The sequence below is a fragment of the Gavialis gangeticus genome, unplaced genomic scaffold (assembly GCF_001723915.1).
Source record: "Gavialis gangeticus isolate Ggan-Ray unplaced genomic scaffold, GavGan_comp1, whole genome shotgun sequence".
NCBI lineage: Eukaryota > Metazoa > Chordata > Crocodylia > Gavialidae > Gavialis > Gavialis gangeticus.
The window spans coordinates 58,276,141-58,289,595 of record NW_017729004.1 but is presented as its reverse complement, the minus strand read 5'-3'; the positions used below and the strand labels follow the sequence as shown (position 1 = coordinate 58,289,595).

Here is a 13,455-nt window from a genome sequence, read left to right as displayed (position 1 = left end):
ACCCACTCATCTGACTACAGTCTAGTTCTTTCCAAGAGTCCTGTCAAATTATCTGAGCATGTTATCCACCTACAATATCTGAATTCAACTAACTATGCTGAACTGTTATGTTTGAAGATTATGTTCAGCCCACTTATTTAACACTGTCACATATTTCCAGGATAAGAACAAGAGAGAGTAGTGAATCTTTAAATACAACCCTAGCAAAAAAAAAAAAAAAGTGCACTCTGCAGTGTGGGCAGAAATACTACATCTAGTGTTGAAGGAATTCTGGACAAATACCTTGGAAAATACCTGAGCACGCTCTTTAATATCAATCATACATGTCTTTGTTGCATTAAATCTAATCAACAACATGTATAACAGCTACAGTCATCTGAGTTAGTAATCAAAGATTTCAGCCCTTAAGTAGTGGATATATGTCCTGTCCCATTTAGATCTAATTGGAGTTGCATCTTCTCAAATACCTTATTCTGATCTTCCCCTACACTGTGGTTTTGAGTTCATTAACTAATCCAGCTCTATAGTCTAAATTTAGTCTGGGCATTTTCAAACATAACATAATGCAGTCTACACTGGGTGGCCTACCAATTAAGGGGAATGATGCTCAAGTTAAAGTCAGTTATAGGCCCACGGCTTGCCCTTCACTGCTTATGCACTATGCATATAGTGAGTGCAAGAAGAATGTAAACACTACCAATCCAGAATGCTAGTTTTAGAACCACTCCTTACAAGAACAAATGACTCTATAGAAGGCAAAGGAATGAGAGAACCAAGTCACCGGTGAAGAGGGTCCACCAGTGAGGACTGACATACTTTTGAATAATGCTAAGCATCTAATACAAGGAGGGCACTGACTGAATCATGATGTGGTTATCTTCCACATTCATTTCCAAAGGCCAATCAATCATTTATATCTACAGAAAAGAAATGACTTTGTGGAAAGGGGATCCTGTTTTGTTTAAATCTCCCATTTTACAAAATGTGGATTCTGCTCTTCACCTCACCTGTGAGGATCTGACTGTTCCTATGCTTTCCAAACTCACCTTATTTAAATAATATATATATTGTTACCTGCAGGGAAGTTGCACCACATTAAATCGTATATGCTGATCTGACTACATTTCATAGAAGATGAGGCACAGACTGCACAGAGATGAGAACCCAAAATACAGCGGCACTGTAGATGGTGCACCATATTTGGGGAATGAATTCACTGATTCTCTTACTTGAGCCAAACTTAATACTAGCAAACACCACCTAAGCTTTCTTCCCACACAGAACCGCCACAGCAATTATATTCCATCCTGCAATATGCCTGTTTCTCAAGTCAGGAGCCTTTTGTGAACTAACCACCAGACATGCTGCATTACAGTCTATTAAAGAGTGTTTATGTGAGATGTGTAGAGGAAACAGAGAAAAGCCCATTACATTCATTTTATTTAAGTTTAACTGATTTTTCTAGTTGTATTTCTTCAGTTTTGAATCTTACAGGGAACAGCTCTGAGAAGGATAATCTAAAAAGTACTAATGGACTAACTTGCATCTTTGTTTTCCTAGCCAAAAACCTGTAAAGTGGTGAGACATAAAAGTACATTTTTATTGAAAACCCATTAAACCATAAATTATACTCAGTTCTAATAAGCAGCTTTAATGATTCATGATTCACAGAGCCTTTGTCAACACAACAGTTACCTGACAAAATGTATTTAAAACAGCTAAGAAAATCTATCTCCCTTAATTTTAAACAGAATTGCTCAAGCAATTTATGAGTATTGATTGAATAAGCTGGAAATCAATTATATTAATCAAAGAGGAAACCAAAATATCAAAAATATATATTTACTAGAATCAACGATGCCCGAAAAATCCCAGACCTAGAGCTTACCTCTTTGAACTTGTGAGCAAGCTTAGTGGTGTCCAACTCACTTGGGGAAAACATGTCATCATTTTCAGGAAGATCAAACACTTCAATTGCCATGTCACCTCCCGGCAAGACAGGTCCCATGTCTTCATCTTCTTCATCAGTAGCATATTCCCCTGTCTTAATGTTATGGAATTAAAACACTTCAGTATCCTCTCATTAGGCCTGGGTTGTTTGTATGTTATTTACAATCTAAGGGCTGTCTATACATGTGCAGTGAGGCTACTCCGATGTGCTGTAATTACAGCGTATCAGACCAGACTTGATTAATTAAGTCTGCTGGAGCATGGTAATTACCATGCTCCAGCAGACTCCAGCATCACATACATCAGCATCCCTGTGCTGAAAAATGGTGACAGGGGCACTTTAACTACACCCCCACAGCCCTTTTTCAGCATGGGGATGCTAATACATGTGACATTCCAGGCACCCTAATTAAAGCCCCCCGCCCCTCCCCCCAGAACATGTGTATAAACGCCCTAAATCTGTAACACTTAAAAACTTTCTAACACCAAGTTAGTACAGAAGCACAGAATTCTGCGTGCAACAATGATTATTTTTTTTAGATCTAGCATAAGCAGTTGTGAGTTCCAAATGATACAGTAGAACCATTGCAGTGGTTTAGCATCAGAGTATAGGAGAACAAAATGTAAGTGCTGCAGCACTTCCAGAGGAAGTCAGTTTTACTGTAAAAAGCTTTTCTCAACCTTTTCCATACTGGGACCCCTCTCCCTTCTATCTCTTTTCCCATACCCAAACCCCTCTGCAACTCAGTCAAGACTTGGTTGGGAATCTCCATTATCAGTATGAGAGGAACAGAGTTGGTGGTGTATAACTCATGTTGCCTTCATTATAGCTGAATTCATAAGACAAGCAAAAGATATGTATGGAAAGACACATTTCTGAAGTAGTCACTGGAATATAAAAATTGGTCCACTGAATTCACTGGCCAAAACTGCCATTAGCTTCAGTGGAAACAAGATTTCACCCTGCATGAAAAAAAATACTTTTATGGTTTTGAACAAAAGCAGTGGGTGGTTCTTTGGATTGTGGAATGTCAGCTCTCTTACAGAACAGGGAGAATACTGAAAAGTACAGCCTGGTTCAAGCTATTTTTCAAGTATGGATAACCAGCATAAAAGCAATGAAAAGTGCTTACAATGATTGGAAAACACCACCAGGTATTCTAAATTAATATGAAGTAAGGAGAAAAACCATTAAATGAGGACATTGATAATTATGTCAGATAAAAGTTAATGTCTCATATCCTGCACACTGTTATACTTGTTATAGAGCTAATCAAGCCTACATTCCAGCAGACAAGAAGGGGAATGGTGTGCTGGGTTCTCTGGCATCTGGATTTCCTCAACTCTAAAGGGTTCTTCAAGTGCCACTTAAGATAGCTTCCCTTCCTTTGTATTGCTGGACTGGGGTACAGGTCAGCCTCTGCCAGGTGAGCCGTCAGCATTGCTATTCTGTCAGCAACTAACACTGTGAATCTGGAAAAGTCACTTACCATATTTACTCAGATACCATGCACACCTTTTCCCCAACCCACTCTCCCCCAATTTTAGTGTCTTAAGCAGAAAACCGATTTTCTGCCCAGAATAAAATCACTTGCTTTGATTCCTGCTCTACCCAGTAGCAGTTGTGGTATTACTATGCAGGCAGCTGAGGGAGTTGAATACTTAATGACTCCTTGTTCTTCACTCCACAGATATTAATGACATCTTTCATTTTTTAATGGTCTTGATGTTTCACTAATCACGCTAACATTTCTTAGAGCAATTTTGCTGGCTGCTCCTGGTCTCTCTTCTCCTATTTCACAGCCTTGGAGACTCTTTAGCTCTCTTAAAAATCAGAGATCTGCCTTCAGCAGCAGCTAAGATCTCAGCTTTTAGTTAAGCAGGACAAGGAGAGTGAGTCATTTGAAGATTAGGCACTGTCCCTACTCCATGCAGGAATAACTGGGAAAGTCCTGTTTTTCTTCATTCTGCCTTTCAAAAAAAGTTGTATATTTTATTTTGGGGCATGTTAGATGCAAGAAAATATGGTATTCTCTCTCTTTACATCACTTTCCCTTTATGTAAAAACGGGAAAAATACATAGCACACTTCTGTGTTATTAGGCTTACTCAGTGTCTGCAAAGTACTTTCAGATCCTCAGAAGAAAGTGAACAGTGTTATCATCACAATGTTCAAAGTAAGTGCTAGAATAATTTTTGTTAAAAATTATTTTTAAATATTGGGAGAGATTTGCTAAGGCACAGATTACAGTTAGGAACATAATGTCTATTCCCTTTCAATGGAAATTAGCTGCCCACCTGTCATTTTTGACTGTGAATGTCTTTAATATTATCATCAAACAGCTCCAATAGCACAGTGGGCACTTTACATTAGAGTATTAACAAATACAAGAAAAAAAGGAATGTTAAATTAATGTTACAGACTATATCTGCAAAAGGAGACCCATTAGGAGGCCCATTTGTGTCTTTGCGTCAGTAAAAATTTTATACATATTCTGCATAAGGAGAATTTTATACATATTATACATATATAACACATACTATACATTAGACATTCAGTATAGTCTATATCGGGGTGGGCAAGTATTTGGGCTGGAGGACCACTCAAGGAGTTTTGGTGAGTGTTATGGACCAGGTCAGCACGTTCCACCCTCCCCCCACTACAGCTCATCAAAGCTCCTTAAATGGCTCTGCTCCGCACTTAGCCAGGCGGCTGGGGTGGGGCTGCAGATGGGCAGAAAACAGCATCTGAGAGCAGCACAGGTGGGCGAGGCCAGGATCGCAGGGCACAGCCACAATCCACTCCTCACACGGCCCTGAGATAGGTACTGGTTCTGCAGGCAGGGGCAGGTGGAAAGTAGATTGTGGCTCTGCCCCCAGCCCCCGACCCACATGGGCAAGGCAGATGGAATAGGGTTGTGGATGGGTGAGTAGGTAGCTGTGTCCAGGAGTGGGATGGGAGGGCAGGGCCAGGCCTGGGATCACAAGACAGTGACCGTGCAGGGCCAGAGCAAAGCTGCAATCCCCACCCTGCATGTCCCAGCCCATTGAACCAGTGCCTGCCTCAGGGGTGTAGGGAATAGACTGCAGGTCTGCCCCAGCACCTGGTAGCTGGATTTGCTGCTGGTGGCATCTGGAAGAAGCTGCTGCCACCAGGGCTGCCAGTGAGTCTGGGAGCAGTGCCACCCCAGCCCCACTGCATGCCCTTGGGCAGAGGGACCAGCCACGTGCACCATGGCTCAGGCTGCTCCCTACACCTGGCCTGGGCAGGACCAAGGGACCTGCCACAGGCCAAACAAAATCCCTTGGCGGGCTGGATCCAGCCCATGGGCCATGTTTTTTCTACCTCTGTTCTATATAAATGCAGATATTTACTATGTAGTTAGTGCTGAAATAGGATATTCAGAGCAGTTAAGCAGTTCTCCAAATTATGTTATTTGTTATATGTTCTTTTCCTGCTTTTAGTTTTGTATCCAATAATATGTTCCTTTGTGCAAATACTTATATACAGGGTACTTTTACTCACATGAGTAGCGTATTAAATATAATAAGAGTATTCATGTAAGCAAATTTGCTCAAGTTTATGTTTGTAAAACCAGGCTCGTGGTAGAAGAGATACTTTATTTTCCAATAAACTCTGGCCTCTCTCATGTGTTAACACATTTGCTGTTTTATTATTTTAAGGATACTTTAAATAAGCAGAAATTTATTTGTTTACTTTCTCGTTACTGCATTAGAATTATTCATGATATCAGCACAGTGTGGAAAGCAAGAACTTGCTCCCACTCTGAAATCCTTGGGCAGGGCTCCAGGACAGCTCTGAAAGCACTGTGCATGTTGTTAAAGTGAGAGTGGCAGATGTCAGCAAAGTGAGTTTAAACTTTGTATTTATTAGGTTTTATATTAAAGCTAGTAATTTTTTAAGTATTCTTCATTTCTTTATTATAGGACATTTGATCTAACTTTTATATGGCTACTTAGCATTTGAGGAATATTCTAAATCAAATTATTCAAATTTTAAACCAGGTCTCTTTGGGATCTTGTAATGCTTATCGATATCTCTTAAAACTAAGAATACTACTAAATTAAAATATAAAAGGCATGGATTTTCCTACTAGGTAGCTGGATTGTCACTGTATTCTAATGGGAATAATAATAAAAACAAATAAATATATAAACACGCTAAAGAGAGGGACAGGCTACAACTAGATCTGGACAGGTTACAGAGGTGGGCAGGTGAGAATAGGATGGGCTTCAATACGGACAAGTGCAAGGTGATACACCTGGGGAGGAAGAATGAGCAGCATACCTACAGGCTGAGGAACTCCCTTCTTGTCAGCACAGAAGCAGAAAAGGATCTTGGAGTCACTTACTGATTCCAAGATGAACATGGGCCACCAATGTGGGGACACGGTCAGGAAGGCTAACCATACCTTGTCATACAGTCTCTCCCCACACATATCACTACCCTAAAATCAATTGCCAGCAATATTAAAAGAAGACACAATATTAAGAGAAGACACAGCAGTGTGGGGAGGCAGTCAGGAAGGCCAACCGTACCTTGTCATGCATCCATAGATGCATCACGAGCAGGTCCAAGGAGGCGATACTCTCCCTCTATGTGACATTGGTCAGGCCGCAGTTGGAGTACTGCGTCTAGTTCTGGGCACTGCACTTCAGGAGAGATGTGGACAGCATTGAGAGGGGCCAGAGGAGGGTCACTCGCATGATCGGGGGGAACAGGGCAGGCTCTATGATTACAGGCTATGGGACCTGAACCTGTTCAGCCTCCACAAGAGAAGGCTGAGAGGGGATCTGGTGGCTGCCTATAAACTTGCCAAGTGGGACCAGCACGCAATGCGAGAGTCCCTGTTCCCCCGAGCACTACCAGCGGTAACAAGGAACAATGGCCGCCATAAGTTGACGGACAGTAGATTCAGGCTAGATATCAGGAGGCACTACTTCACAGTCAGGGCAGTTATGAGCTGGAACCAACGTCCAAGCGAAGTGGTGTTCGCCCCTACCCTGGGAGTCTTCAAAAGGAGGCTAGACAGCCACCTAGCCAGGGTCACTTGACCCCAGCATCCCTTCCTGCCCATGGCAAGGGTTGGACTTGATGATCTGCTTAGGTCCCTTCCAACTATGAAACTATGAAGTTTGCTCAAGGATTTTCAATTATGCTAGTACTCTTGTGAAACTTTATATATAAATTCAAGTGATTTCTACCGAAGTAAATTGAAATTCCATTATGATCTACTTGTAAGGCATTTTTACTTCAGCTACTATACCTGCTTACCAGCACAATCTAAATTACACTGCTTGCTACCTGTCAAAGAACTGAGGAACATCTCAAATTCAGAGTGTTTCCATTGGTTGTTAGAGATAATATTCAGTGCAACTTACACCAAACTTCTGAGAGTTTAATGTTTATGGCTATGTGCAGATGCTACACTTTGATTGACTTAACTAGGGTTAAGTTGACCAAAGTACCAATCCATACAGATGTTCAGGGAGATTAGATTGGGCAACAAATGGCCGTCTGGATCATAACGAACATTCTGTACTGTTTGGAGACCAGTCCCAGGGCTGGGAAAGCCTGGCTGCTTGCCATACATGGAGGCAGAGATCGGACTCATCCAGTGAACCCAGGCCTCATCTGTACAGAAAGCAATCCAGGTTAGCTAAAACTGCTTTTTAAACCAATGTTGAATATGTGCAAAACACATTGGGGATACCTGTTTAAGCATGGCATACATTTAATTTGATTCCCTAGAAAGAAATGCAAGGCAATACTAGTGTGGACATGCAAGAAAATCATACTCCAGCTGAGGGTGGCCAGTGTGGATGAACTCAGTCATTCAAGTAACTGAAACAGAAACACCAGAGTCCTTGGACTGAGATGTGTGAACCCTCTAGCATGTGTGAATGGCAGAGTGACATAGGCTCATTCATAATCCCACTGAAATAAGTGGGAGTTTTGCTAGTGATTTCAGAAAGGGCAGGATAGGATCTTCATCATACAATACAAGATGTGAAAACTATACCTAAAAAATGAACAAATGTGACAATTTAAGATGACACCTATATACAGTTCATAAATAAAATTATGAATAAAGACAGTTGCCTGTTACATCAATTTTGTAAGGTAGTTCAGACCCTCTGCCAAGTTCATAAACTAGATGTAAAAATGTAATTAGTGTTTTACAAGGAGCAGCAAAGCACTGCCAAAAGTTATTTGCTTCAAAATAACAAACCTTTTCAAGGTAACAGTTGCTATTGTTATTGTTGTTGCCTGAAGCTCTTTGAAATTCATTCTCAGTTTTCTAAAGTAGTTGACAATAACAGTTTTTTTAAGTTATTCTGTAAAGTAGCTGAATATATACTCAGGGGGCAAAAGCTCAGTCTCTACCATCCTCTTTATGGAGGGTTAAATTCACACTTATGTATCTAGGTCAGGGGTCAGCAACCTCTGGCACGTATGCCAAGCATGGCATGCAAGGCCATTTTGCTCTGCACACCACTGCCAGCCCGGGTTCTAAGCAGCTGCTACCAGCCACGGAGCCCAGACTGCTCCCAGCAGGCAGCTGGGAGGCTGCAAGCCCTGGTGCAAGCAGACTGGGCTCCGTGAGCCAGCTGCAGCTGGGAGGCTGCAAACAGCTACTTCGGGCTTTGGCATGTCAGCACTCCCAAGGGTCTACTTCCAAGGTAGACATTGTGGTTTTTTCAGCACTCTGGCCAAAAAACGTTCCCTACCACTGATCTAGGTTATCAGAAGGCCAATTCACTACTCCAGTTCTTTTAAGCTCAGACACATGGGTCTTTGCTAGCTTTTTATCTAATATTATTACTTCCGTTTTTCCAGATACCAAAGCAGACAATACCATAAAATATTCTTAATTTATAAAAACAGTAATTGCATTTTATTTTCTCATCCAAAACTGAAGAATGTTGATTCATATGCCTCAAAAATCACATGTAAAATAAAAAAGTAGATTCAATTTTCTTCATATTTACATTGTTTTAAAGCGGGGTAGCACCAGTGAAACTGATATTCCTATGACTGGGAACTCTGATCAGCTGACAGGGAGCACATGGTGCACTCTTTTGGCTGGGAGTCAAATTTGCTATTTGCTGGGCAGGTGGAGCTGGGATCGGGCTCCCCCTGCACTGGTAACATGGAACAGTGGGTTCTGATGCAGGATCCCACAATCACGCCTCCTGCCATGCATGTGTGGCATGGCAGGAAGTGTGGGTTTTAGGATTCTGCATCAGATCTTACAGTACCTTTATTTTAACATCTGTCAGGGGCCTCTGAGTGCAAGCCCTATTATATTGCTTTGTGTTCCCTAAGGTCAGTCAAGAACAATCACCTGTAAGCATCACGTGCCTGCCAAGTTCATTTGGCTCAAAACACAGAGGAGGTTGTTCTGAGGTGGTCGCACCTCAGCTCTGGAACTCCCATCCCCTGCAGCCCACAACAGCCTGAGCCTGGACAACTTCAAGAAGCATTGCAAGACCTTTTTATTTGGGCAAGCTTAGTTATTAGCAGGTAATATTTTATGTTTTTATAATTTATCTTTGGATTTTTTACTGTAAGCTATCTTCATTCTTTTTGGGGAGTAGGGAATATACATCTAATAAATATGAAATAATAAAAACTGAAACTCTATTAAGGTGATGACTCACAGTAAATGAAAAAAATAATGTTACTCGTTTGTCAGTAAAAAAAAGAAAAGAATTTTATCCATGGTAAGAGAGTATGTAGAACTTTTCAAATTAGCCATCACATTTACTCGATTACAAGATGAGGGGTTTTTTCCCCATTCAACATAGGGAAAATCAAGCCTCATCGTATGATTGCATATGACTTACCTAAAATGAGAAAAGGCACATGGCCAGCCACCAGAGTGTGCCTGAGCTTAAAGTGCAGGGTTCCTGGTCGGCTGGTCCAGGGTCACTTCAAGTTGCTGCCTGCCAGTGTGTGATGAGTTGCTTTGGCACCCTCTGGCTGGAAACCCCACATGCAGCTTGAAATGACCTGTCAGGTGCTGGCCAGGCACTGTCCCATAGTTTGAAGAGTTTCTGGCCAGTACATGCTGAGTTTCTCTAAACTGCTCTGCCCCAGCAACAGGTGCTGGAGCAACTTGTCACATGCTGGAAGTCCAGGTGGGTCCCTTTCTGTATGTTGCGCTACTTCAGTAGCAGCTCAGAACAACTCAGCACATGCTCCTGACCAGAAAACCTGCCTGCTGTGGGGATGGTGCCTGGCTGGTGCCTGCTGGGTCATCTCATGCTGCATGCAAGAAGCCTGGCCAGCACATGCTGAGGTGCCTCAGCAACCACTAGGCAGGCAGCAGCTGGGAGCGACCTGATCATCTGCCTGCCGGGCACCCAGCATGTTGTTGGTCCAAAGAGGTGATAGGCAGATCATAATTCTGACTGAAATTCAGTTAGGACGCTAGGCCTAACTACTTCTGCACAAATTCCACACTAGGCTAATATTTTATTATTGGTGTATTATTATTGGCTCACAGTAGCAACAAAAAAAGAGCAGGGCCATATTGCATGATGGAGACATGACACAAATACGACAGGTCTTGCTCCAAAGAGTTTTGTGGTTCATGACATAATGCAGTAAGTATATAGATAACAAAAATTAATCCACATGAAGGAAAAAGGTAGAAAAGGAGTACAATGAGCAAGTTTTGTAGAGGGTACTACCCGAAAGAAGGCAGTTCCATTGACGCTGGACGCCTATACACATGCAATGAGGCTGCTCTGACATGCCAGAATTACAACATGTCAGAGCAAACTCAATTAATTACCACGATCCAGCAGATTCCAACTGCAAGTGTATCAGTGTCCCTGTGCTGAATAATGGCAGCAGGGCGTGCTTTAACTAAAGCTCATTCGATGCGCTTTTCATTCAGGCACTTTAATTAAAGCACCCTCCCCCCAACCCCTGAAGCATGTGTATAAACACCCTCTTGTGTCCCCTCACACTAATCTAGAAACATAAGTATGGTATTAACTTAGGAGAAAGTGTCACTTACTGAATCACCAACATCCTCAACCCTAGGTTTCACTTGAAGCTCTCTTCTCTTAATAATGACTCTAGTTAACTGGTGACATGAGAAAAGACCACAGCCAAATTGCTGTGGTAGCAGACAGAACAGTTACTTATCTCACAGAAAACTTGTTTCTTCAGGATGTTGTCCCCAGTGTTGGGGTGCCAATTTATGTGCAGTAGGGACAGAAAGGGATCAAGCAAGAGGGAACCTGATTCTGTAGCTCAGTTAGCAGGATGTTCTCTTGGGAATGAGCCCTGGTTTCTGCTCAAAGCATTCTTTGTGTATTTTAATTAAATAATATACTGGAAAAACAACATAGAGGGCAAGGTCTAGAAACTAGGACTTGGGCTCATAGAGGAGAGCTTTCTTCACTGGGCTGAGAGACCCTAGTGAGGGTTTCTCTTGCTTGCTCTCAGTTTGGTCACATGCGTGCTACAATTCTTTCTACCCACTGGCCTAACTTCTATGGGAGGCATGGGGAACATCTTCAGCTCTCTAACGCACCCATAACATAGCCCATCTCCCACTTCCTGGACAAGTACTTTTACCACTTGACTACTGGGGAAAAGGAGGCTGGGTCCTTCTCACAGAACTACTGGTAGAATCATAGAAAGTTAGGGTTGGAAGGGACCTCAGGAGGTCACCTAGTCCAACCCCCTCTCAAAGCAGGACCATCCCCAATTAGATCATCCCAGCAAAAGCTTTGTCTAGTCGGGTTTTGAAGACCTCCAAGGATGGAGCTTCTACCACCTCTCTGGGTAACCTGTTCCAGAGTTTTATTACCCTCCTAGTGAGAAAGTTCTTCCCAATTTCTAACCTAAACTTTCCTTGCTGCAACTTGAAACCATTGCTCCTGGTTCTGTCATCTGCCACCACTGAGAACAGTCTAGCTCCATCTTCTTTTGAACCCCACTTCTATCAAATCCCCCCTCAGCCCTCTCTTCTCTAAACTAAATAAGCCCTGTTCCCGCAGTCTTTCCTCATAAGTCATGTGCCCCAGCCCCCTCACCATTTTTGTTGCCCCCTCTCTCCAATTTGTCCACATCCCTTCTGTAGAGGGGTGCCCAAAACTGAACATAGTACTCCAGATGTGGCCTCACCAGTGCTGAATAGAGGGCAAGAATCAATTCCCTTGACCAAATGGGAGCACACCTACCAATGCAGCCCAGTATGCCATTAGCCTTCTTGGCAATAATGGCACACTGGTGGCTCATATTCAGCTTATTGTCCACTGAAACCCCCAGGTCCTTTTCTGCACCGCTGCTGCCCAGCCAGTCAGTCCCCAGCTAGTACTGGTGCATGAGACTATTCTGTCCTAACTGTAGGACTTTACACTTGTCCTTACTGAACTTCATGAGATTTCTTGTCGCCCAGTCTTCCAATTTGTCTCACTTTGAATTCTACCCCTACCCCACAGCGTATCTGCTACTCCCCCCAGCTTGGTGTTATCTGTAAATCTGCTGAGGGTGTGCTCTACGCCATCTTCCAGGTCATTGATGAAGACATTAAACAAAACCAACCCCAGGACAGACCCTGGGGCACTCCACTTTATACTGGCTGCCAACTAGACATCAAGCCATTGAATACTACTCTCTGAACCCCATACTGCAGCCACTTTTCTATCCACCTTACAGTCCATTCATCCAGACTGTACTTCCTTAGCTTGCCTGTCAGAATGCTGTGGGAGACTGTAGCACAAGCCTTGCTAAAATCAAGGTACACCACATCCACTGGTCTCGCCATGTCCATCTTTCCTTTCCTCAGGATCTTGAACTCAATCATCTCCTGGTCACTGCTGCCCAACTTGCCATCTACTAGTATATTCCCCACCAATTCTTCCCTGAGATGAAAGAGGTATATGATGTGCAGCCCTACGAGTTCAACCTCCTCCTCCCTCCCTGACACCTCTCCCCCTTCTCCTCCAGTACATCCATTGTTCCACTGTCCTACAGTTGCAGCTTTTTTCCCCACTATCTTGGCGGGCAAAACTACATTGACACATAGTAGGTCTGGAATCACTGAGCAACTTTTAGGCAAGACAACTGCGTTAGTGAGAAGTAGGAGAAACAGGGTGGTGAACTGCCATACTGACATGGCATGGTAATGCAGCTGCCTTTACCCACTCTAGTAACTAATTTATGCAATGATACAGATATCATACATGTCAGTCATACATGTCAGTAAAGACTATGCATGTCAGTGGGGTGAGTAAATTTGCATTCTAACCGCTAGAGAACTACTACTCATCCCTCAAAAATTAAGAGAGATTTAGCTGAAAGTTTAAAACCAACACTTCACAGCTCATATACCAGGGGTTGAGAATTACAGGTTTACAGTCTCTCCTGACACATATCACTACCCTAAAATCAATTGCCAGCAATATTAAGAGAAGACACGGCAGTATGGGGAGGCAGTCAGGAAGGCCAACCGTACCT

General features: G+C 42.8%; 1 protein-coding gene across 1 annotated transcript in view; it reads right to left on the bottom strand.

Annotated features, from left to right (window-relative positions):
- PPP1R9A (protein phosphatase 1 regulatory subunit 9A) overlaps positions 1-13,455 on the bottom strand; it is a 350,009-nt gene that overhangs the window by 93,798 nt on the left and 242,756 nt on the right. The window contains exon 7 of the mRNA XM_019508446.1: positions 1,889-2,044. Coding sequence (XP_019363991.1) covers positions 1,889-2,044 — 156 coding nt within the window. The remainder of the gene's footprint in view (positions 1-1,888; positions 2,045-13,455) is intronic.